At 41.5% G+C, this 27,224-nt stretch overlaps 2 protein-coding genes across 3 annotated transcripts in view; one reads left to right on the top strand and one right to left on the bottom strand.

The window, feature by feature from the left end:
• Positions 1-3,811, bottom strand: part of hspbap1 (hspb associated protein 1) — a 29,611-nt gene extending 25,800 nt beyond the window's left edge. For both annotated transcript variants that reach the window (XM_071341862.1, XM_071341863.1), the window contains exon 1: positions 3,641-3,811. The gene's annotated coding sequence lies outside the window, so the exon portion shown is untranslated. The remainder of the gene's footprint in view (positions 1-3,640) is intronic.
• Positions 3,812-3,847: 36 nt separating this feature from the next.
• The window catches only part of slc49a4 (solute carrier family 49 member 4), a 78,906-nt gene continuing 55,529 nt past the window's right edge, over positions 3,848-27,224 (top strand). The window contains exons 1-2 of the mRNA XM_071341864.1: positions 3,848-4,305; positions 9,020-9,113. Coding sequence (XP_071197965.1) covers positions 4,011-4,305; positions 9,020-9,113 — 389 coding nt within the window. The 5' untranslated portion in view covers positions 3,848-4,010. The remainder of the gene's footprint in view (positions 4,306-9,019; positions 9,114-27,224) is intronic.

Here is a 27,224-nt window from a genome sequence, read left to right as displayed (position 1 = left end):
GGTTACCCATGCACCGACAAATTTTCACAAGGCACCTGGACCTGCGTCCCCTGTATCAGCGTCTCTTCTTCATGAGAATGACAACGATTTGGGGCTGGTCTGGTGTCAGCAGTAAATCCTTTGCGTCTGATTCCTTAAAAGAAAAAATCTTTGTCCATTTCGAGGTGAGTAATCTCTGTCCTGATATCCAGAAGCTCTTTTCAGTCATAAGAGACGGTGGCAGAAACATTTTGTACAAAATAAATGACAAACAATGCAAAAAAAATAAAAATGGCACAATTGGTTAGGAGCCTGTAAAACGACTCCTGGCGCCATTCTGCAATTTGGACAAATAAACGTCACTAGAAAACAGCTTAAAAAAACACAAATGCAGCGACTTTACTACTCGACTTTGTCTCGGGCCTAACAACCAACACCCGTGCCAATATATCCACCAAACACGGGCATCTCAGGCATTATCACTTAATTATACAACAGGCGGGTCTAATCCTGGACGCTGACTGGTTAAAACTGCATTCCAGCCAGTGTCTATTCCACAAGTTACCACCAGCAAAAGCTATAACGTTGAAATGCTGTTCCATCTCCCTGGCAATCCACTGTCTCATCAGCCCAGCCAGACAATGTATAAACTTGGTCTCCACTGTAAAAAGCATCTAGACATTAGCTCCAATTTCTTTTACACTAGCAATTGGTTGTCACTAGTGGAGATTTGTATAAAACTTGTGGTCTGTCTCTGACATTTGCAACACTGTTTCATATTGAAATTAGATCTCCAGCGGTCCCATTGTAATGAATGTGTAGCCTGGGGTCGGGAGTCGGGAAGAGACATACAGGCAGGCAGCTTTTCTCAGCCAGTCGAAATTGTGAATCAGCATAGTTTTTATGGACATATACAAAGAAATGTCAATAGAAAACAGGTAAAACTAAACAAAATTAAGCAAGTTTGCAGTCTTTCCAGCTTCAGTTTCAAGTGATTGTGTTAGCTGTGTTGTTGGCTAGCTCCTCTGAACAACAGTGTCCTGATGAGCACATTTTTTATTACAGGTGAAATCGCTCATTAGCTCATTCTTATGAATGTATCCAAATTAATGTCACTAGAAAACAGCTTAAACAAATGCAAATGAAACTTTTTTTTTTAAATATTCTGGCTGCACTGTTTGACATGACAGTAAGTTAGCTATCTAGCAAGCAATAAGGATAAGAAACATTGTCAGCCAGTATAGCAATAGAACATTTAGAACGAACGAACGTCCATAGACACAGAGCAAAAAGACAACGACTGGTTCGCGTCGCTGGAAACCGAACCGATACAGTGAACGACCATAAATAAATTATTCGGAATGTTTTTAATGAAAATGTCAATCATTAATTGAATATGTTGGTAACCCATTGTATAAAAGTGATAATGCCCTCGAAGCTGGTGTTTGGAGGATATATTGTCACGGTTTGCCGGTGTTGTGCCGAAAATCTCCCCCTGCCAGAATCCCCCCCCCCTCGCTAAAACGCGCACACACTCAATTCTTTATTGCTGCGACTTGCTTGCTAGTTGAGATTTCTGCTCTTCACTCGGTTGTCAGTTTAGCCTCCATTTCACTGATCTTAGTAGTAGAAAGCATTTTTTATTTTATTTGTGTCCTTCAAGGCAGCTGTCAATGATCCTGTTACACGGAACCCAAACCGGCTGCGCATGTGCGCCATCGTGCATAAATTTATTTTGTGCCCCTACACCAAACGCGATCACGACACGCAGGTTAAAATATCAAAACAAACTCTGAACCAATGACATTAATTTGGGGACAGGTCGAAAAGCATTAAACATATATGGCAATTTAGCTAGTTAGCTTGCACTTGCTAGCTAATTTGTCCTATTTAGCTAGCTTGCTGTTGCTAGCTAATTTGTCCTGGGATATAAACATTGAGTTATTTTGTTTATGTTATGTTCTCCGACAATTAATCCACACATAAAACGGCCAACCAAATCGTTTCTAGTCATCGCTCCTCCTTCCAGACCTTTTCATCTTTTAACTTATATGGTGATTGGCATCTACACTTTCATAGTATTACCACGACAACCGACAAAACATTTCATCTTTCAATCACCCATGTGGGTATAACCAATGAGGAGATGGCACGTGGGTACCTGCTTCTATAAACCAATGAGGAGATGGGAGAGGCAGGACTTGCAACAAGATCTGCGTCAGAAATAGGAATGACTTCTATTTTAGCCCTTGGCAACGCAGACGCTCGTTGGCGCGCGCAAGCAGTGTGAGTGCAATAATTGGATAACATGGATTTCTAAATGTATTTTGCGACGCTCGGAACGCGACGCGTCCGGTCTAGTCAGCATGTTAGGCTGCGTTTCATAAAATGTTATGGCGGTTTAATCGCGGGGAGGCACTAGTAATGTCTGCAGTTTTCGTTTTGGCCATTTGTTTCAAGTGTATTTGTCTAAATAAATCTCTTTACCAAAATTCATCATCTCTTCCATGTCTTATTGGACTAGTAGTTCTGAAGTGTTTGTTTTCCTACATTTTACTGCCTCTATGTTTAATATAACACACATACATGAATTATTAATTTTGGTTGCCTAACCTGACATGAAGTTTGTTCTGTAGAAAGTATTTGACTCTGATGTGTGCCACAGAACGTATTTGATTCTAGTGACAAAATTAAGGAAATTAGAGGGGGGGGTTCGGCAATGCCATTTTCTTGCCTGCCAACCCCCCTTCTAATTTCCTTAATTTTGTGGCTAGAGTCAAATACTTTCTGTGGCACACACTACTGGTCAACATGAGCTACCAAAATGATTCTGAAGTGTGCCAGGCCTTGCAGTCCCAAGATAGAAGGCAAGAAAATGGCCTTGCCGAAATCCTCCTCACCCCTTCTAATTTCCTTAATTTTGTCACTAGAATCAAATACTTTCTGTGGCACACATCAGTCAAATACTTTCTATAGAACAAACTTCACGCCAGGATAGGCAACCTAAATTAATAATTAACGTATGTGTGTTACATTAAACATAGAGGGAGTAAAATATAGGCAAGCAATAAACATTTCACAACTACTCGTCGAATAAGACATGGGAGATGACGAATTTTGGCAAAGAGATTTATTTATAGACTAATACACTTGAAACAAATGGCCAAACCGAAAACTGCAGACATTACTAGTGCCACCCCCGATCAAATCGGCATAACACATTTATATAACGCAGCTTAACGGGATCATTGACAACTACCTTGAAGGATACAAATAAAAAATGCCTTCTGCTACTAAGATCAGTGAAATGTAGGCTAAACTGACAACAGAGTGAAGAGCAGAAATCTCAACCAGTAAGCAAGTCGCAGCAATGAAGAATTGAGTGTGTACGCGTAAGGGGGGAGAATTCTGACAGGGGGGAGATTTTCGGCACAACACCGGTTCTCGACTTCGTCTCGGGCCCACAACACCCGTGCCAATATATCCTCCAAACACTGGCTTCTCGGGCATTATCACTTAACCAGAGAGACTCAAACAAACACACACACTACAACTCTATTGTGACAACAGCATAGAAGACAATTGATAATAAAATAATAAGGACACATATCTAAACTCTCAGTATGTAGTTTTGCAAGCACAGCAATCATTTGGGGCTCACCTTTCTTTACACGTCCACGAACAAATCAGAGAGGAAGTAAACAAAACTCATGTGAGCGACTTTTTTCCAAGGATACGGTAATGTTAAACTAGGGGGGCATTCCGACTCAATAAGGGCTGCAAATCACGTTCACATCTATTGAGGAAGGGACCAACATGGATGACAACGGGTTTAAATTTCAAAATTGTGACCACTTCCGTTCAGGCATGCGCAGTGCAGCTTGAATTGTTGCAGCGACATGGGTTGTTATTGTTTCTCTGGGCAACTGATATTGAAGTTAGATACATTTGTTGCCATTGTGTAATCGAATATTGGACATCGCGCGCGGATTAAGTCACAGCTGAACGAACGCTACGTTGTATCAAATGCGATGGGTGCTGCATCGAGCACCGAGGGCGAAAGGGAACCACTTATTTTTTCTCCTAACCCAGAGACGAGTATTCAGCCAGTTTACAGCCGAGTCTACGGGAGAAGATGGCTGGTTCTGACTCTATTTTCTTTGCTGGCGTTCATGCAAGGGATGGTATGGAACACTTGGGGCCCAATTCAGAACTCTGCCATGCACGCGTACGATTTCGCCAAATCTGACATCGCCGTGCTGGTTCTATGGGGGCCAGTAGGGTTCACCCCTTGGCTGCTATTTATGTGGCTGATGGACAAGAAAGGTGAGTTGTTTTGTTCGAAGTGGCAGTACGTCTTTACAATTGTATGTCTCCATTGCCAAATTATATTTCCCCAGGGTTGTGTCATTGCAGCGACTTGGGAATTGTTGACGTATACATCCTGGGGCAAAAATGAGAAGGTGACTAGATATCATAGGTCATAATTGATTAACGTTTTTTATCCAATCAACCATAAGAATGGGAAACAAACATTTCCCTCAATGTATACACAACATCTGTAGAAATAACTGGCCTAGTTTAATTTTGGTGGGCCTATGTTGACATAAGAATAGTTAAGATATACATCCAGTCCAAAGACTACCTTAAATTATTAAACCATGAGAAAGGGTCTGAGCAACAGGTAAACAGTCATAATATTTCCCTGTATTTACATCTGTCATCCCAATGAAAAATCACATGAATTTCACGTGATCACACGTTTTCATGTAATGTTATGTGAAGTTAATGTGATGACAACACGTAAAGCAACATGTGATAACATGAAACTGCACAAGATCACATATGAAGTGTTCCACATGTGAAATCATGTGTTTTTTTATGTAAGGGATCATAGAGGTTGGCCTCACCGATTGTCTGACACACAGAAATAACATAATGCTTCTGTCTTTTCAGTAAGTTCAAGTCTTTTGTTGTAGTCATTATGATCTAGCCACCACAAAATAACATGTTTCTATACGAAATGGTGACTGACTGGCTGCCTTGTGGAATTTTTGCTACGGGCCACTTATGTGCTATTTTGTGGAATCTCTTTCATCGAGCTCTCAAACAACAGTCAAGTATTGTTTACTGACAGTTAAAGTAACACTCAGAAGTGCTGCCTACCAGTCATGCCTGCTAATCACTAAACCAGTTCCTCCACATCACCTGATTAAAATAGTTAGCTAACACCAATCTAACACCCGGACCACACTATCAGCTGACAAAAACATTTTATTTGACTCCTTGGATACATACAAAAGAACATAACATATACAGCATATGAAAGGAAAGGGCATATGTCATAAGTTTGTGGTTAGTTAGTCATCTAGGGACATCTCATGACAATCTCTTTAAAACAAAAAGATGAAGTGGCTATTGGGTGTTACATAGTAAAAGGTCATAACAGTGTCATATCGTTCATTGTGTTTCGTAACTTTATTCATTCGGGCAAATACTAACTTCCTCTTCAATTAAGTTTTAACTTAGACTTGCATTGTTGTCAATAGGAGTTTAGGATTCACAACCTCTAAATCAATAAAACCTATTGAAATGTAACTCCTTAAAAGCGTGTGTTAATCTGTAGCATGATTTGGTCTATGCCCATGTGGAGCAGTGAGGTACAATAGTAGTAGTAAATCAGTGTCTGCATGCCGAATGGCACCGTATTCTCTATATAGTCCACTGCTTTTGACAAGAGTCTGTGGGGTTTCAGGATAGACTGCAGGCGTAGTAACAGCTAAGCCCCATCTCTAAGGTGAAATAAGCTTGCTGCTGGGATTTCTCTTACCACCATTTAAAATATGCTGATGATCTCTTCTCCTCTGTGGCATCTGAAAGGTGACAGACAGAGTCCATCATATATGACCCATCTGTGGAATAGGCTCCTGTGATATGCTTAAGTCGAGTGGAGCGCACACATGCTGAGGGTGGTAGAATGTGTCAGAGAAAGGAGATCACTTGTTGGGAGTTTGCGTTAAAAAGTTGTGTGCTGCGGTGCATCTGATTTTCTAAGTCGACATGTTTAAAGCCATAAAATCCTGCCAGACGTTGATTTTCAGAGACCACTCAGGGATGTACATGCAGGCAGGGGCTGTTATATGTTGCTCTGCAAAAAGAGTAGCTATGCAGTAACCTTCAAAGGATGGTGTGCCTGACTCTCAAATGAAGGAGATGATTTCCTAATCAAGTTATAATCCGGCATGACCAGTCACACTTCTTCTATTTCTACCTATTACACTCAACGTTGGAAGTTTCACTTTCTGGTTTGTTTTGCTGCTGGGTGATTCCTCACAAAACTAGAACCAAATAAGATCACGATTTTGGGAGATTTTTTACAAAATTTACTAATTAGAACGGACCTTTTGGAGTAACGATTGTTGACATATATTTGTAAACCTAAAGCATAATTGAGAAATAATTAATTAAAGTTGGAATATTTGTGACATTTTGGCCTTCCCCAGGCCTCTCATATGACGCTTTACCACTTGCTCTGTAATATGAGTAGTATTTTGATTTCAATAATCATAATCTAAAACAATAAACTAGCAGATAACTTTAATATGCCCGTAGAGTATATTATGTTCAACAATTATATAGAAAAATTTGTCAAATCAAAAATTGTATATTTAAGCAATAAGGCGGTATATTAAGCATTAAGCAGACTCATATTAAGCATCTCCAATCCAAAATTAAATCTAGACTCGGCTTCCTATTTCGCAACAAAGCATCCTTCATTCATGCTGCCAAACATATTCTCGTAAAATGGACTATTCTACCGATCCTTGACTTCGGCGATGTCATTTACAAAATAGCCTCCAACACTCTACTCAGCAAATTGGATGCAGTCTATCACAGTGCCATCCGTTTCGTCACCAAAGCCCCATATACTACCCACCAATGCAACCTGTATGCTCTCGTTGGCTGGCCCTTGCTTCATATTCGTCTCCAAACCCACTGGCTCCAGGTCATCTATAAGTCTTTGCTAGGTAAAGCCCCGCCTTATCTCAGCTCACTGGTCAACATAGCAGCACCCACCCGTAGCACGTGCTCCAGCAGGTATATTTCACTGGTCACCCCCAAAGCCAATTCCTCCTTTGGCCGCTTTTCCTTCCAGTTCTCTGCTGCCAATGACTGGAATGAATTGCAAAAATCACTGAAGCTGGAGACTCATATCTCCCTTTAACTTTCAGCATCAGCTATCTGAGCAGCTTATAAATCATTGCACCTGTACATAGCCCATCTGTAAATAGCCCATCCAACTACCTCATCCCCATATTGTTATATATTTTATTTATATTTTTTTGCTCCTTTGCACCCCAGTATCCCTACTTGCACATTCATCTTCTGCACATCTATCACTCCAGTGTTTAAATGCTAAATTGTAATTATTTCGCCACTACGGCTTATTTATTGCCTTACCTCCCTAATCTTACTTCATTTGCACACACTGTATATGTACTTTTCTATTGTGTTTTTGACTGTATGTTTGTTTATTCCATGTGTAACTCTTTGTTGTTGTTTGTGTCGCACTGCTTAGCTTTTCTTATCTTGGCCAGGTCGCAGTTGTAAATGAGAACTTGTTCTCAACTGGCTTACCTGGTTAAATAAAGGTTAAATAAGAAATATGGACAATATACCATGGCTAAGGGCTGACGCAACTCGAGTACCTGGATACAGCCCTTAGCCGTGGTATATTGGTCATATACCACAAACCCCCGAGGTGCCTTATTGCTATTATAAACTGGTTACCAACGTAATTAGAGCAGTAAAAATAAATGTTTCGTCTTACCCGTGATATACTGTCTGATATACCACGGCTGTCAGCCAATCAGCATTCAGGGCTCGAACAACCCAGTTTATAATTGTCAATATTCATAAATGTATCTAAGAAATGTGTATTTGAAATCAAAATACTACTCATATTACAAAGCTTTGTAGTACCTTTAAATTAAAAAAATATATATTATTCATATTTTTGTTTTTCCTTTATTTAACTAGGCAAGTCAGTTAAGAACAAATTCTTATTTACAATGATGGCCAAACCAGGACGACGCTGGGCCAATTGTGCGCAGCCGTATGGGACTCCCAATCACGGCCGGTTGTGATATAGCCTGGAATCGAACCAGGGTGTCGGTAGTGACGCCTCAAGCACTGAGATGCAGTGCCTTAGACCACTGCTACACTCGGGAGAAAAATATTAAATATTATGGAGTCTTAAAGGAGGTAATTCTCAAATATATGTAAACTATCCTACCTCTAAAGGACCCTTCTATAGATAACATTTCTTGAAAATCCCCCAAATCATGGTATTTCTCTTTTCTAGTTTCGTGATGAATCACCCTGCTATAGTATGTAGGCCAACCAGATGAAAGGCAGCTCTAGCGACTGCATGGTAGAGATTAGAATGAAATATATTTTGTACACAAATAATTTACATACCAGCATCTGCCGTTGTTTAGTTGTGCCTTCTTTGTACAGAGAGATAGGCCAATCTGACAGACAGGAACAGAGAGTTCCCAACGGGAACCCGCAGAAACATTCAGAGACACCAATATTTCTCTACATTTCATATCAGATTAAAGTCATATTTTAGTTTGTAATACTAGTAATTTGTCACCAATAATTGTGTACTTTCTCAACTAGTGACTCTCTCTCACTCATCACTACCAAGAGGAATTGAGAGAACAGGGAACAGATAATGATTGTATGGGAACAGAAGTTCCCTTATATTATGGTGATGTGGTGGAAACTGAAAATGTTGACTTAAGTCAGGAACAGAATTGGGATGTTGTGGTTTGGAGGGAGTTGGCTGGGGACTCGTGATACATATTTTGGATAATGTATAGAAGGAGGTCTCAACAATTATACAAAATATATGACCTTTGGAACAGAATTTCAGAATACAAAATAACCTCCACGTTTTCTCTCTGTACTCCCCACCTCTCCCCATTTCACCTCTTCCTTTTCCCCTCTCCACCTCTCCTCTCCTGTGCTGCAGGTCTGCGGGCGTCTCTTTTACTGTCAGTCTTCTTCATGGTGATGGGGGCAGCGCTGCGTAGTGTCCCTGTACCAGACCTACAACTAAAGCGATGGTAACACCCCACACACCCCCTCACACCCAGAGCTGTACTGTATACTCTCTTTATAAAACGGCTTGTTTGGAAGCTGGAAATACTTTCACATACAAAATCATGCCCCATATAGGGCTGTGGTGCTCATTACATTTTGTCTGCCGGTTATTGTCATGTGAAAGACATTGTACAGTAACTCTACCTGTGTTTCTGTCTGAAAGTTGGTTATGTTGCCTTTCATATTTTTGTAATGAACATATGAATTATGCTGAGACAAAAAATAATAATGTTCTCACCATAATTGACCGTTAATTAACATAAACATGTTTAGCATCTCCAGGCCCCCATGCATACAAGCTGCGTACAAGCTGCATACAAGCTGCGTACAAGCTGCGTACAAGCTGCGTACAAGCTGCGTACAAGCTGCGTACAAGCTGCGTACAAGCTGCGTACAAGCTGCGTACAAGCTGCGTACAAGCTGCGTACAAGCTGCGTACAAGCTGCGTACAAGCTGCGTACAAGCTGCGTACAAGCTGCGTACAAGCCACTGATGCGAGCGTTTGGAACATCTACATTTAAAAAAGTCAAATAAATCCATTTAATGTACACCATCACAGTAAATCCATATAATGTATACACTCACAATAAATCAATTTACTGTACAACATCACAATAAATCCATTTAATGTACACCGTTACAATAAATCAATTTAATGTACACGTCACAATAAATCAATTTAATGTACAACGTCACAATAAATCCATTTAATGTACAACGTCACAATAAATCCATTTAATATACACCATCACAATAAATCCATTATTTATTTTAGGCAGGTCTAAAGAAACATTATGATATAAAGAAAAATGGATTTCAGATGAGCAATATATAAGTTGGCCTGATGTATGTTATCTGGCTATGTGCCATGCCATAGGCTCTAGGCTTGCTTTAGCATACAAGATATGCGTATATGTCCCATGCCATTATATTATAAACTGGGTGGTTCGAACCCTGAATACTGATGGCTGAAAGCCGTGGTATATTTAGTCATGTTTTTATTTGGATCCCCATTAGCTAACACCGTAACTCTTGCTAATCTTTCTGGGGTCCAACACCAATTAACAAGACATTACAAACAACCACAAATCAAGACTTCACAAACATTCAACAAGTAGACAATACAGACAATTAAAATACCTGACACGAAATACATTTAACATTCAGTTGATGTTTTATTTCAGTTTTACATTCAGTTGATCTTTTATTTTTTCCTTGAAGGTGGATTTACTTTTTGCCTGAGAAATATGGATTGGTAAAGAGTTCCATTTAGCTATGGCTCTATATAAAACTGTAGATTTAAGGCGATTTGTTCTTGGCTTGGGTTGTCTTAGCTGCCCTGAATTTGCCTGTCTGGTTTGGTGGTTATGCATGTTGCTAGTATGTACTAACTGACCAGAAAAATACTGTTTTTTTATTTATTTTAAATAAAACATTCCTAAAGAAAATCAGAAGACTGGATAGTAATTTGTTTTTAACGTGAAGCCATGAGAGATTCTGATGCATTTGGATGATATTCATACGGATAGAGCAATGAAGAGCTAATCTGGCAGCCATGTTTTGAGCCATTTGGAGCTTTTTTATATCTTTCTTTGCAGCAGATGACCATATACCTGGACAGTACTCTAAGTGTGATAGGACCAGGGATTGACCATATAACTGGACAGTATTCTAAGTGTGATAGGACCAGGGATTGACCATATAACTGGACAGTACTCTAAGTGTGATAGGACCAGGGATTGACCATATAACTGGACAGTACTCTAAGTGTGATAGGACCAGGGATTGACCATATAACCGGACAGTACTCTAAGTGTGATAGAACCAGGGATTGACCATATAACTGGACAGTACTCTGTGTGATAGGACCAGGGATTGACCATATAACCGGACAGTACTCTAAGTGTGATAGGACCAGGGATTGACCATATAACTGGACAGTACTCTAAGTGTGATAGGACCAGGGATTGACCATATAACCGGACATTACTCTAAGTGTGATAGGACCAGGGATTGACCATATAACCGGACAGTACTCTAAGTGTGATAGGACCAGGGATTGACCATATAACTGGACAGTACTCTAAGTGTGATAGGACCAGGGATTGACCATATAACCGGACAGTACTCTAAGTGTGATAGGACCAGGGATTGACCATATAACTGGACAGTACTCTAAGTGTGATAGGACCAGGGATTGACCATATAACTGGACAGTACTCTAAGTGTGATAGGACCAGGGATTGACCATATAACCGGACAGTACTCTAAGTGTGATAGGACCAGGGATTGAATCACCTGATTCAGTGTGCTAGATGTTAAATACTCTGAACATTTTCTTGTAACAGTACTTCCCTTACCCGTCTTAATAACAATATTATCTATGTGTTCTGACCATGATAAAGCTGCGTCCAACATGACGCCTATGTGTTCTGACCATGATAAAGCTGCGTCCAACATGACGCCTATGTGTTCTGACCATGATAAAGCTGCGTCCAATATGACGCCTATGTGTTCTGACCATGATAAAGCTGCGTCCATTATGACGCCTATGTGTTCTGACCATGATAAAGCTGCGTCCAACATGACGCCTATGTGTTCTGACCATGATAAAGCTGCGTCCAATATGACGCCTATGTGTTCTGACCATGAAAAAGCTGCGTCCAACATGACGCCTATTCGTTTTTTTTTTTACAGGCGTTCTATTCATCGACAAATTCAATTGGGGATCATCAGCAAGCATATATCTTCAACCAAATACAATACATTTAGTTTTAGAAATGTTCAACACCAATTTGTTCATATCAACCCACTCAGACCCCATTCTTAGTTCACTGATCAGTACATCTGTTAGCTCATTACATTCTGATGCTGCGCTATACATTGTAGAGTCATCAGCATACATGACCACTCTTGCTTTGTTCATTACTGAAGGTAAATCATTAGTAAATATAGAGTAGAGATGTGGGCCTAGGCAACTTCCTTGAGAGGCAACTTCCTTGAGGAACACTACAGTGTATATCTTTACTGTTTGAAAAGCTACCGTTAAAGAACACTTTTTGCCTTCTGCATAGATAGCTTTCCATCCAGGATAGAGCTGCAGACTTAAAACCATAACATTTGAGTTGACCTAGTAACAGTTCATGATCAATTACATCAAAAGCAGCACTGAAGTCTGGCAACACTGCACCAACTAACTTCCTGTCATCCATACTCTTTAACCAATCATCTGTCATTTGTGCTAAGGCCATACTCGTAGAATGTCCTTCTTTGTATGCATGCTGGAAACCTATTATCAGACCATTTACATGAGAAATAATCCTTAATTTGTACAGATATAATTTACTTAACACACAGGCAGCAAGTTTATAGGATGAGTATTAGGACCAGTGAATGCAGATGTTTAAATCCTTAGGTAGTGGAATAACCTTTGACTCCTTCCAGACTTCTGGGCACACCCCATACATTAAGCACTTAGTAAACTATGAGAGATTGGGGTAGATATTTGGTTAGCTGTGACTCTAAGCAATTTGGCGTCAAGATGATCTGTACCAGGTGACTTGTCATCCGACAGAGACAACAGCATCCTTTCTACCTCTTTCCTTTCTACTGGATGAAATTCAAACATGCATTTCCTCTCCTTCATGATCAAATATTTTATAAGGGTATATTGGAATCATAGCATTCCTCAACTTGTCCACTTTGCCTGTAACATATTCATTAAAGTAGTTTGCGATGTCATGTCATTTTGTCATAAATATACCCTCTGATTCAACAATAGAGGCAGACATGTTTGAATTCCTACCCATAATAGTGTTTTTCCATGTTTTTCCCCCATCAACCTTTACTTCATCAATTTTGCTTTGTTTAGCTTGGTCACTAGATTTCTTAATTTACAATAACTTTGCTTATCAAACAGAGTGGCAGATTTATCTGCTACTTTTTTGGCGTCATAACGTTGAATCATTACATTTCTGAGCTCATCATCAATCCATGGGGCACCGTTTGACCTCACAGTGCATTTCCTCAAAGGGCATGCTTATCAGCTATACTTATACATAATTTCATGAACAAACTTGGTGACATTTCAGGATCATCCTTACTATTGATAGGTTTGGATTTCTGAACTTTAAATGTTATTTATTAGTTGTAATAGAGACCTGAGGGGTGCCATAGACGAGGGACTACACCAGAGGTTAATGGTTAAGCTTGGAATGTACTGAGTGTAGTGATGAATGGGGTCGAGATTAGAGGTAGACCGATTATGATTTTTCAACGCCGATACCGATACCGATTATTGGAGGACCAAAAAAAGACGATACCGATTAATGGGCCGATTTTAAAAAATATAATAAAATAAAAAATATATATTTTTGTTGTTGTAATAATGACAATTACAACAATACTGAATGAACACTTATTTTAACTTAATATAATACATCAATAAAATCAATTTAGCCTCAAATAAATAATGAAACATGTTCAATTTGGTTTAAATAATGCAAAAACAAAGTGTTGGAGAAGAAAGTAAAAGTGCAATATGTGCCATGTAAGAAAGCTAACGTTTAAGTTCCTTGCTCAGAACATGAGGACGTATGAAAGCTGGTGGTTCCTTTTAACATGTCTTCAATATTCCCAGGTAAGAAGTTTTAGGTTGTAGTTATTATAGGAATTATAGGACTATTTCTCTCTATACGATTTGTATTTCATATACCTTTGACTATTGGATGTTCTTATAGGCACTTTAGTATTGCCAGTGTAACAGTATAGCTTCCATCCTGCTCCTCGCCGCTACCTGGGCTCGAACCAGGAACACATCGACAACAGCCACCCTCGAAGCAGCGTTACCCATGCAGAGCAAGGGGAACAACTACTCCAAGTCTCAGAGCGAGTGACGTTTGAAACGCTATTAGCGCGCACCCCGCTAACTAGCTAGCCATTTCACATCGGTTACAACAGCCTAATCTCGGGAGTTGATAGGCTTGAATTCATAAACAGCAGAGCTGCTGGCAAAGCGCACGAAAGTGCTGTTTGAATGAATATGCTTACAAGCCTGCTGGTGCCCACCATCGCTCAGTCAGACTGCTCTATCAAATCATAGACTTAATTATAACAGGTCATTAATATGGTCGAATCCGGAAACTATCATCTCGAAAACAAAACGTTTATTCTTTCAGTGAAATACGGAACAGTTATGTATTTTATCTAACGGGTGGCATCCATGCACAACCTTCAATGTTATGTCATAATTACGTAAAATTCTGGCAAATTAGTTCGCAAGGAGCCAGGTGGCCCAAACTGTTGCATATACCCTGACTCTGCGTGCAATGAACGCAAGAGAAGTGACACAATTTCACCTGGTAAATATTGCCCGCTAACCTGGATTAATTTCAGCTAAATATGCAGGTTTAAAAATATATACTTCTGTGTATTGATTTTAAGAAAGGCATTGATGTTAATGGTTAGGTACATTTTTCGCAAATGCGCTTTTGTTAAATCATCCCCCGTTTGGCGAAGTTGGCTGTCTTTGTTAGGAAGAAATAGTCTTCACACAGTTCGCAACGAGCCAGGCGGTCCAAACTGCTGCATATACCCTGACTCTGTTGCAAGAGAAGTGACACAATTCCCTAGTTAAAAGAAATTCATGTTAGCAGGCAATATTAACTAAATATGCAGGTTTAAAAAATATATACTTGTGTATTGATTTTAAGAAAGGCGTTGATGTTTATGGTTAGGTACACGTTGCAGCAACGACAGTCCTGTTTCGCGAATGCGCACCGCATCGATTATATGCAACGCAGGACACGCTAGATAAACTAGTAATATCATCAACCATGTGTAGTTAACTAGTGATCATGATTGATTGATTGATTGTTTTTTTATAAGATAAGTATAATGCTAGCTAGCAACTTACCATGGCTTCTTACTGCATTCGCGTAACAGGCAGGCTCCTCGTGGAGTGCAATGTAAAGCAGGTGGTTAGAGCATTGGACTAGTTAATCGTAAGGTTGCAAGATTGAATCCCCGAGCTGACAAGGTAAGAATCTGCCGTTCTGCCCCTGAACAAGGCAGTTAACCCACCGTTCCGAGGCCGTCATTGAAAATAAGAATGTGTTCTTAACTGACTTGCCTAGTTAAATAAAGGTGTAAAAAAATAAAAACGGCCAAATCGGTGTCCAAAAATACAGATTTCCGATTGTTATGAAAACTTGAAATCGGCCCTAATTAATCGGCCATTCCGATTAATCGGTCGACCTCTAGTCGAGATCAGGTCAGGTCACGTTAAGGGAGGAAGAAAAGTTTTTATGGCCCGTATCACTTAGTTTCCTGCCTAGCAATAAAGATACAATGTTTGTTCAGATGTGTAGGAGGAGACTCAGCCTATGAGAAAGGGTTAAATATCAGTGCTTGTGTGAATATGTCTTTGTCTAATGCAGCTGTATTGATCCTCTGGGAGAATAAGCTTGGTTTGAGCTTTCATATTGTCCGTAGAGTTTTTACTCTGAGAATTAGAACCTAACACTACACACTTCTAACCATTGCACATTCTTAATCTCATCCACAAATGAGTTCTGATTGAACTCTCTGTAGGACCTTCGGTAGATTACCTTAGGGCCAGCCTTTGGTATTTTAGTTTTCCTAGTGAGTGCAACCAAGTGTATCAGACTGTATGCCACGCATATGACAAAACATATGACAAAACATTTATTTTTACTGCTCTAATCAAGTTGGAAACCAGTTTATAATGACAATAAAGCACCTCAGCGGATTGTGGTATATTGCTGTATCCAAGCACTCCGTGTTGCGTCGTACATAAGAACAGCCCTCAGCTGTGGTTTATAACACACCCCCTCGGGCCTTATTGCTTAATAATGATTTTATAGTACCAAGAATATAATTGAACTTAGCTGAATAAAATAGAAAGGATATTTTTCCCATTCCGGAGCGAGTGTGCATATGAAGTGACTATGTTGAGCGTAAAAGTGACATTTGAAACAGGTCCTATACGCTAGATTTAGAGTTATTTGGAGACTTTAGTTGTGAATGATACAAACCTTAGAATCTCTTAGAAAACAAAACATATATGGGCTGCATGATGTGACTAGGGGCTATTGATGATTTGAGAAAGTCGCAAAAAAGCTTGTTCCTTAGGCTGCACATGCTGTTCTCCCATCAAGTGATAATATTTTCACCCATCAGACTATTCTCAATTTAATCTAGTCTTATCTAATGTGTCAAATTTCCTTTGATTTAGAATGGCCCATTATCAAATGGGTAGGAACAGTGGCAGGGAAAAAATAAGTGTCATCCGTATGCACTCGAACAGCGAATGGAGGCCACTTTCCAGACAGTTAGTTTTTCACTCATGCTGGGTAGGCTACTCTGGTTATTTCACTCCTCTCATCAACCACTGTTTGAGAAGCATGCGGCCTCGCTGCGCCACAGGTGATATTCCACCCAAACCCTGTATGCCATTGCCTCTTTAACCCTGTTCCTGCAGCTACCCAGTGCTTCATTTGTGAAATCTGTTTGGGAACATCAAAACATATTTCATTAAACTGTTGACAGCCCCTCTCTCTGCACGCTTGAGAAAGTAATGAAGGGAGGGGAGGAGATAGAAATACACGGTGGTGAGATATTCTGTAGCCAAAGGTAATGTGTTAGCCTATTAATTATGAAAAGATAAAAATACCCTATTACTAGGCTATTCAAAATTAACTACAAATTCACTATAATTGTAGGCTAACTCTGTAAGCCGTCCTGCACAATCAATGAACCAACATTATCGCCTAGGCCTATACAGTTCTCTGCCATGCGTAGTAGGCGTTAGGCTATGTATTGTATAACGGCACAATCATAATTTTATTTCAGGTTTTTGCGGGGGGGCTTGGGCTCATATATGCGTATTGTTAGGCTTTGAAACAACATCCACAACAACCATGTTTCAACCTGCTGTTGAACCTCTAATTGATCATCACAGTGAGGTGAGTTTTAAAATCACAATACTGTTTTGATGATACGTTTTTGATGTGATTTTCAATTGTGTTTGCATTGATGTCAGAGTGGTTAGAAGGACAGAGCCCTGAGTACCAGGCCATTAGGCCTGATGGTTGTTAGCGAGTTGGGTACTACTAACACATGTCCAGAGTGCATAAAAGGAGATTACTGTGACTCAACGGTCACATAGAATTTTACTTCGGTCATGACACATGACTGCCGGTGTGGCAGTAATACGGTCACCGCAACAGCCCTAGACTTACAACTAAGGCGATGGTAACACCCCACACAACCCCTCACACCCAGAGATGTGCTATATACTCTCTTTATAAAACGGGTTGTTTGGAACCTGGTAGTGCTTTCCCAAAATTATGCCCCATATATGTATTATGTTGGAAGATTCTTCCTCTGGAAAAGTCTTATCAAAGGCTCCACAGAAATGTATATACTTATTACAATTACCAATATTGTGAATAGCTATGGTAATTTTCTGGTTTCATGGTGCCCGGTATTGCTTGTAAATTGCAGTTTTAGGGAGGAAAGAAATTACCCATCTAGTCTACCATAGTTTTGATGAATGACAGCATTTATAAATCGCTAGTTTGCCAGTTGCATTGTTGTGTTGCGGTATTGAACTGTCGTATTGAAATAGTTTCTGCTCGCTTTGAATGCCTCACAATAGCAGAGACATTGAATGGGATTGAGGCGCACCATTTCCTTCAAGAGATTAGAATTCTATTTAAAATGTTGAATTGTGTGGATACTTGTTTTCTGTTTCTCTTATCGACTAGGGCTTTCATTCACACTTTTCTTTCTGACATCCTTATTTTTACCAGAATAAAAAATAAAAACCTGTCCTTTCTTCCATCGCTATTTAAAAAAATATAGGCAATATTTCCTCTTTCTAAAACAGTTCCTGTGTGTTTGAAGGAGGCCCAGACGACAAGGTTATCTGAATTACTTTGGTAATTTTATGACCTTCTCTATTGTTAATCTGCCACTTATTTCTTATTAGGCTCCACATTGACTTCAATTCAGGTGATGCATTATGGCTATTTCAATTGAATTCTCTTAAATATAGCACTTTCACCCACTGAATTTATTATGTTAGGTTGCTGATTTGGGGTCCCAAAGAACAGGTAATAAAAACTAGTCGTAGTCTAACTGCACATTTTCTCTGAGTGTGATTGGATCTGTAAAATGAGGACCATTAGTTCAGTTTAATGCAATATTAATACAGACTAAAAATAGTAAAATAAACAGAAAATGATTGGCTCTCATTCTAGGAGGGATACTTAGAAAATTATACTTACGAATGATTCCTCTTTTAAATAAAATAATATTCCACTAATTGAAAGTGTTTGCAGAGAAGTATCAGCTTTTAAATTGCCCCAGGCTGTGTTTACCTCGTCCCAAATCTGTTTTTGCTGCCAGACAGATCTGGGACCAGACTAAGGCTGCACTTAACTGAAAACAACCTCTTCAGTCCTACTCACTAGTCTTCGTTCTCGCTGTAACATTTATGCTTCAGAGGGCAGCTGAGTATGGAACAACAGAATATGTGTGTGTGCGTGCGTGTGTACTATAGACCTGCATAACGCTGACTTGACAGTATACATGTACTTGACCATCCATAAACATTCCAAAATATCTATGCCGTTGGTGTGGACCATTTTACAGTGACTAGGCCTCCTGGCTGAGTAGGGCATATGCTGTTGTACTCTGTCGTGAGAAATACAGGGTCACGTGCCGAGGCATACGCCATCTAACCGTGCCGAGGCATACGCCATCTAACCGTGCCGAGGCATACGCCATCTAACCGTGCCGAGGCATACGCCATCTAACCGTGCCGAGGCATACGCCATCTAACCGTGCCGAGGCATACGCCATCTAACCGTGCCGAGGCATTCGCCATCTAACCGTGCCGAGGCATACGCCATCTAACCGTGCCGAGGCATTCGCCATCTAACCGTGCCGAGGCATACGCCATCTAACCGTGCCGAGGCATACGCCATCTAACCGTGCCGAGGCATACGCCATCTAACCGTGCCGAGGCATACGCCATCTAACCGTGCCGAGGCATACGCCATCTAACCGTGCCGAGGCATACGCCATCTAACCGTGCCGAGGCATTCGCCATCTAACCGTGCCGAGGCATACGCCATCTAACCGTGCCGAGGCATACGCCATCTAACCGTGCCGAGGCATACGCCATCTAACCGTGCCGAGGCATACGCCATCTAACCGTGCCGAGGCATTCGCCATCTAACCGTGCCGAGGCATTTGCCATCTAACCGTGCCGAGGCATTCGCCATCTAACCGTGCCGAGGCATACGCCATCTAACCGTGCCGAGGCATTCGCCATCTAACCGTGCCGAGGCATACGCCATCTAACCGTGCCGAGGCATACGCCATCTAACCGTGCCGAGGCATACGCCATCTAACCGTGCCGAGGCATTCGCCATCTAACCGTGCCGAGGCACTCGCCATCTAACCGTGCCGAGGCACACGCCATCTAACCGTGCCGAGGCACACGCCATCTAACCGTGCCGAGGCATTCGCCATCTAACCGTGCCGAGGCATTCGCCATCTAACCGTGCCGAGGCATACGCCATCTAGAGTCCATGGCCCCCGTTAGATTTTTCCCATTCCGGAGCGAGTGTGCATATGAAGTGACTATGTTGAGCGTAAAAGTGACATTTGAAACAGGTCCTATACGCTAGATTTAGAGTTATTTGGAGACTTTAGTTGTGAATGATACAAACCTTAGAATCTCTTAGAAAACAAAACATATATGGGCTGCATGATGTGACTAGGGGCTATTGATGATTTGAGAAAGTCGCAAAAAAGCTTGTTCCTTAGGCTGCACATGCTGTTCTCCCATCAAGTGATAATATTTTCACCCATCAGACTATTCTCAATTTAATCTAGTCTTATCTAATGTGTCAAATTTCCTTTGATTTAGAATGGCCCATTATCAAATGGGTAGGAACAGTGGCAGGGAAAAAATAAGTGTCATCCGTATGCACTCGAACAGCGAATGGAGGCCACTTTCCAGACAGTTAGTTTTTCACTCATGCTGGGTAGGCTACTCTGGTTATTTCACTCCTCTCATCAACCACTGTTTGAGAAGCATGCGGCCTCGCTGCGCCACAGGTGATATTCCACCCAAACCCTGTATGCCATTGCCTCTTTAACCCTGTTCCTGCAGCTACCCAGTGCTTCATTTGTGAAATCTGTTTGGGAACATCAAAACATATTTCATTAAACTGTTGACAGCCCCTCTCTCTGCACGCTTGAGAAAGTAATGAAGGGAGGGGAGGAGATAGAAATACACGGTGGTGAGATATTCTGTAGCCAAAGGTAATGTGTTAGCCTATTAATTATGAAAAGATAAAAATACCCTATTACTAGGCTATTCAAAATTAACTACAAATTCACTATAATTGTAGGCTAACTCTGTAAGCCGTCCTGCACAATCAATGAACCAACATTATCGCCTAGGCCTATACAGTTCTCTGCCATGCGTAGTAGGCGTTAGGCTATGTATTGTATAACGGCACAATCATAATTTTATTTCAGGTTTTTGCGGGGGGGCTTGGGCTCATATATGCGTATTGTTAGGCTTTGAAACAACATCCACAACAACCATGTTTCAACCTGCTGTTGAACCTCTAATTGATCATCACAGTGAGGTGAGTTTTAAAATCACAATACTGTTTTGATGATACGTTTTTGATGTGATTTTCAATTGTGTTTGCATTGATGTCAGAGTGGTTAGAAGGACAGAGCCCTGAGTACCAGGCCATTAGGCCTGATGGTTGTTAGCGAGTTGGGTACTACTAACACATGTCCAGAGTGCATAAAAGGAGATTACTGTGACTCAACGGTCACATAGAATTTTACTTCGGTCATGACACATGACTGCCGGTGTGGCAGTAATACGGTCACCGCAACAGCCCTAGACTTACAACTAAGGCGATGGTAACACCCCACACAACCCCTCACACCCAGAGATGTGCTATATACTCTCTTTATAAAACGGGTTGTTTGGAACCTGGTAGTGCTTTCCCAAAATTATGCCCCATATATGTATTATGTTGGAAGATTCTTCCTCTGGAAAAGTCTTATCAAAGGCTCCACAGAAATGTATATACTTATTACAATTACCAATATTGTGAATAGCTATGGTAATTTTCTGGTTTCATGGTGCCCGGTATTGCTTGTAAATTGCAGTTTTAGGGAGGAAAGAAATTACCCATCTAGTCTACCATAGTTTTGATGAATGACAGCATTTATAAATCGCTAGTTTGCCAGTTGCATTGTTGTGTTGCGGTATTGAACTGTCGTATTGAAATAGTTTCTGCTCGCTTTGAATGCCTCACAATAGCAGAGACATTGAATGGGATTGAGGCGCACCATTTCCTTCAAGAGATTAGAATTCTATTTAAAATGTTGAATTGTGTGGATACTTGTTTTCTGTTTCTCTTATCGACTAGGGCTTTCATTCACACTTTTCTTTCTGACATCCTTATTTTTACCAGAATAAAAAATAAAAACCTGTCCTTTCTTCCATCGCTATTTAAAAAAATATAGGCAATATTTCCTCTTTCTAAAACAGTTCCTGTGTGTTTGAAGGAGGCCCAGACGACAAGGTTATCTGAATTACTTTGGTAATTTTATGACCTTCTCTATTGTTAATCTGCCACTTATTTCTTATTAGGCTCCACATTGACTTCAATTCAGGTGATGCATTATGGCTATTTCAATTGAATTCTCTTAAATATAGCACTTTCACCCACTGAATTTATTATGTTAGGTTGCTGATTTGGGGTCCCAAAGAACAGGTAATAAAAACTAGTCGTAGTCTAACTGCACATTTTCTCTGAGTGTGATTGGATCTGTAAAATGAGGACCATTAGTTCAGTTTAATGCAATATTAATACAGACTAAAAATAGTAAAATAAACAGAAAATGATTGGCTCTCATTCTAGGAGGGATACTTAGAAAATTATACTTACGAATGATTCCTCTTTTAAATAAAATAATATTCCACTAATTGAAAGTGTTTGCAGAGAAGTATCAGCTTTTAAATTGCCCCAGGCTGTGTTTACCTCGTCCCAAATCTGTTTTTGCTGCCAGACAGATCTGGGACCAGACTAAGGCTGCACTTAACTGAAAACAACCTCTTCAGTCCTACTCACTAGTCTTCGTTCTCGCTGTAACATTTATGCTTCAGAGGGCAGCTGAGTATGGAACAACAGAATATGTGTGTGTGCGTGCGTGTGTACTATAGACCTGCATAACGCTGACTTGACAGTATACATGTACTTGACCATCCATAAACATTCCAAAATATCTATGCCGTTGGTGTGGACCATTTTACAGTGACTAGGCCTCCTGGCTGAGTAGGGCATATGCTGTTGTACTCTGTCGTGAGAAATACAGGGTCACGTGCCGAGGCATACGCCATCTAACCGTGCCGAGGCATACGCCATCTAACCGTGCCGAGGCATACGCCATCTAACCGTGCCGAGGCATACGCCATCTAACCGTGCCGAGGCATACGCCATCTAACCGTGCCGAGGCATACGCCATCTAACCGTGCCGAGGCATACGCCATCTAACCGTGCCGAGGCATTCGCCATCTAACCGTGCCGAGGCATACGCCATCTAACCGTGCCGAGGCATTCGCCATCTAACCGTGCCGAGGCATACGCCATCTAACCGTGCCGAGGCATACGCCATCTAACCGTGCCGAGGCATACGCCATCTAACCGTGCCGAGGCATACGCCATCTAACCGTGCCGAGGCATACGCCATCTAACCGTGCCGAGGCATTCGCCATCTAACCGTGCCGAGGCATACGCCATCTAACCGTGCCGAGGCATACGCCATCTAACCGTGCCGAGGCATACGCCATCTAACCGTGCCGAGGCATACGCCATCTAACCGTGCCGAGGCATTCGCCATCTAACCGTGCCGAGGCATTCGCCATCTAACCGTGCCGAGGCATTCGCCATCTAACCGTGCCGAGGCATACGCCATCTAACCGTGCCGAGGCATTCGCCATCTAACCGTGCCGAGGCATACGCCATCTAACCGTGCCGAGGCATACGCCATCTAACCGTGCCGAGGCATTCGCCATCTAACCGTGCCGAGGCACTCGCCATCTAACCGTGCCGAGGCACACGCCATCTAACCGTGCCGAGGCACACGCCATCTAACCGTGCCGAGGCATTCGCCATCTAACCGTGCCGAGGCATTCGCCATCTAACCGTGCCGAGGCATACGCCATCTAACCGTGCCGAGGCATTCGCCATCTAACCGTGCCGAGGCATACGCCATCTAACCGTGCCGAGGCATTCGCCATCTAACCGTGCCGAGGCATTCGCCATCTAACCGTGCCGAGGCATACGCCATCTAACCGTGCCGAGGCATACGCCATCTAACCGTGCCGAGGCATTCGCCATCTAACCGTGCCGAGGCATTCGCCATCTAACCGTGCCGAGGCATACGCCATCTAACCGTGCCGAGGCATTCGCCATCTAACCGTGCCGAGGCATTCGCCATCTAACCGTGCCGAGGCATACGCCATCTAACGAGAGATGCGGTTGTAGTGCAGGGCGGTTTATTGGAGACAGAGATATATTGCAGGCAGTAAGGATGCCAACACAACAGAACACCTCAGAGTATTCTCTCTGTAGTAAAAGATCCCACCATCCAACTGAGACCCAGACAGCGTTGCTATATGGGGGTGATAAAGTGCCAATACATAAAGGTTTTACACCCATACTATCCAAAGCACTATCCCTGAGAAGGCTGCCTTGCTCGTTCAGTTAATCACAGTTCCTGCGATTACACTATTAAACATCTCTAGGCTATCTGGGACAAACAATTCAAGACAGGCTCCTCAAGCCGAACTCCTGTACTTATTCATGGTTTGTAGTTGTAGTAGTAGAGTAGGAAACAGTTGAAATGTCAGTAAGTGATGCTTTTATGGTCAACGTTAGCCTTTTGTTGGAAGCACACTGGTGATGTAAAAATGTAGATCAAGAGTTAATGTAGCGTAGATTATCAGACCAAACTAGTGGAACTTCATACCATGCCAACCAGAGAACTGGGATGTCCAGGGAACTTTATAGTGCTTGAGCAAGCAGCTTCGGTGTGTTTAAACCATACAAGTGGATTTGTGAAGTCTCTCTTTGGGCTTTACATTTACCTGACCTTTGGGAGTTGGAGCAGATAAGCTGAGGTGACCTTTGACCCTTCCATTGAGCCTTATATGATTCCTTATGATTTTCAGTGCACCGTAAAGCTTTATTGTTTAACAGTTGAGCAGTGCATTAACAGTACCTTGAGAGAACAAAACATTAGGAACACCTGCTCCTTCCATGACAGACTGACCAGGTGAATCCAGGTGAAGTTATGATCCCTTATTGACGGCACTTGTTAAATCCACTTCAATCAGTATAGATGAAGGGGAGGAGACCGGTTAAAGAAGGATTTTTAAGCATTGATACAATTGAGACATGGATTGTGTACATGTGCCATTCAGAGGGTTAATAGGCAAGACAAAATATTTGAGTGCCTTTGAGCAGGGTATGGTAGTAGGTGCCAGGCGCACCGGTTTGTGTCAAGAACAGCAACACTGCTGGGTTTTTCACGCTCAACAATTTGCCGTGTGTATCAAGAATGGTTCACCACCCAAAGGCATCTAGCGAACTTGACACAACTGTGGGAAGCATTGGAGTCAACATGGGCCAGCGTCCCTGTGGAACGCTTTTGACGTCTTGTAGAGTCCATGGCCCCCGACGAATTGAGGCTGTTCTGAGGGCAAAAGGGGGTGCAACTCAATATTAGGAAGTGGTTCCTAATCTTTTGTACACTCGGTGTATATTATCCCTCCATAAACAGTTCCCAAAGTCACCAGCAGGTGTCAGTCATTGCATTGTGTGTTATTTTGCTGCACACAGGTCTATTAAATCAAATAACATTTTATTTGTCACATGCTTCGTAAACAATAGGTGTAGACTAACAGTGAAATGCTTACTTACAGGTCCTTTTCCAACAATGCAGAATTAAAGATAATGCAAAAAATATATTAAAAAAATAGTAATAGTGACACTAGGAATAAATAAATATACAGTGAATAACGAATAACAATAACGAGCAAAAATAGCATGGCTATATACAGAAATTACCAATACCGAGTCGAAGTGCAGGGAGTACGAGGTAATTTAGGTAGCTATGTGTACATATAGGTAGGGGTAATGTGACTAGGCAACAGGATAGATAATAGACAGAGCTGTAGCAGCAGTGTATGTGGTGAGCGTAAAAGTGTGTGTGTGTGTGTGTGTGTGTGTGTGTGTGTGTGTGTGTGTGTGTGTGTGTGTGTGTGTGTGTGTGTGTGTGTGTGTGTGTGTGTTGGGTGTCAGTGTAAGTATGTGTGAGTGTGTGGGTAGACTACAGTGTGTTTGCATAGAGTCAGTGAAAGAGAGTTAATGCAAAAAGGGGTCAATGCAGGTAGTCTGGGTAGCCGTTTGATTAGCTATTTAGCAGTCTTGTTTAGCAGTCTTATGGCTTGGTGGTGGAAGCTGTTTAGGGGTCCTGTTGGGTCTAGACTTGGTGTATTGGTACCGCTTGCCGTGCGCTGACAGAGAGTCTATGACTTGGGTGGCTGGAGTGTTTAAAAACATGTTGGATCTTCCTCTAACACAGCCTGATATAGAGGTCCTGGATGGCAGGGAGCTCGTCTCCAGTGATGTACTGGGCCGCACTCACCACCAATGTTCCCTCAAAATTATTGGGGCACTTAGCAAATTTTTAGGTCTTATTAGTGGAAACTTGAATGTTGTGAGAATTTTGCGCAACTTCCGGCGCACGTTTACAATGAACACTGAGGCTGTAGCCTTACAGTTTTAGATAGTAGTCAATAGGCTATTGTGGCTATTTGAGTATGTTGGCCTACCAACAAAACCAATGGAGCACAACCCATAAAAAATGTTCACATGGAAATAGCTTTTGATTTCTATGATATAGCCTACAGTAGCCTATATGTGGTGTTCAATGCAGGCCTACATTGCATGAGACTTTTAAAACCGTTTTTACATTATGAAGGGCTTGACATTAATTAAGGATTTTTTACTTGGTCTGTAACACCATGGGTCAAATAGGTGACTGTACATTGCACCAGGGGCGCAACTTTGGTTTTATAAGTGGGGGGGACATCAATTCTTTTTTTTTAACCAGTCGGATAAACACTTCACAGCTTACCCGACTGCTCGTAGACGTCCGCATGATCCTAAAGCACATCGTTGCCTCGTTTTGTATCACATTCCAATGATAAAACTGGGTGGGACAAAAATACAATTTCAGAATGTGGGGGAATGTCCCCAGTGAAAGTTGCACTCCTGCATTGTGTTGTATGATGCAAGAAACCACTTTCCAAAATATAATGTATTACTATAGAGAGAATTAGACACTGTAGGCTCTCCTTTCTGCATATAGGCTTGAATATGCTAATAAGCCAGTCTCAAAATACAACACTGCCACTTTTTACTAAGACACAAGCTTTTTAGCTGACTGTCTTTTCAAAGGCAGCTTGAAATGTAGCCTACATGTTTTGTGCTCTTGCTGAACTATACTTATCTATAAATGGGCTAATAACTCGCTAACTATCAAAGATTATCAACAAATGTGCACACTGGGCGCATTCACTGGCGGGTGATTGAAAGACCGCTTGTGGGCTACCCCCGCCAATAGAATTCTACTCCGTTGCGCTCAGGATCTGCCTACAACAAAATCAAGACTCAATCTTGGAAAGTTAGATTTGTTTTAGTTTGTTGCATTGAAAAGGGCTGGTATAATGTTGATTATTTTTATGAAATAAAACTTCTATATAGTGCAAACTAATGGGGCGAACTCAGTGAAGTTCAATCTCTTGCGTTTCTGCACGGCCTGGATTCTCTTCTGCGAGGCAGTCCTGGAGGAGGTTTTCATATGAACCAAGGAGGAGGGCAGATGAGAACAGCAGGCCAGCGGAGCACTTAGAACAGCAGCAGTCAGGGGCAACT

The sequence above is a fragment of the Salvelinus alpinus genome, chromosome 14, assembly GCF_045679555.1.
Source record: "Salvelinus alpinus chromosome 14, SLU_Salpinus.1, whole genome shotgun sequence".
Taxonomy (NCBI): domain Eukaryota; kingdom Metazoa; phylum Chordata; class Actinopteri; order Salmoniformes; family Salmonidae; genus Salvelinus; species Salvelinus alpinus.
Note: the sequence above shows the minus strand (reverse complement) of the source record. Positions and strands in the feature narration are given on the sequence as shown.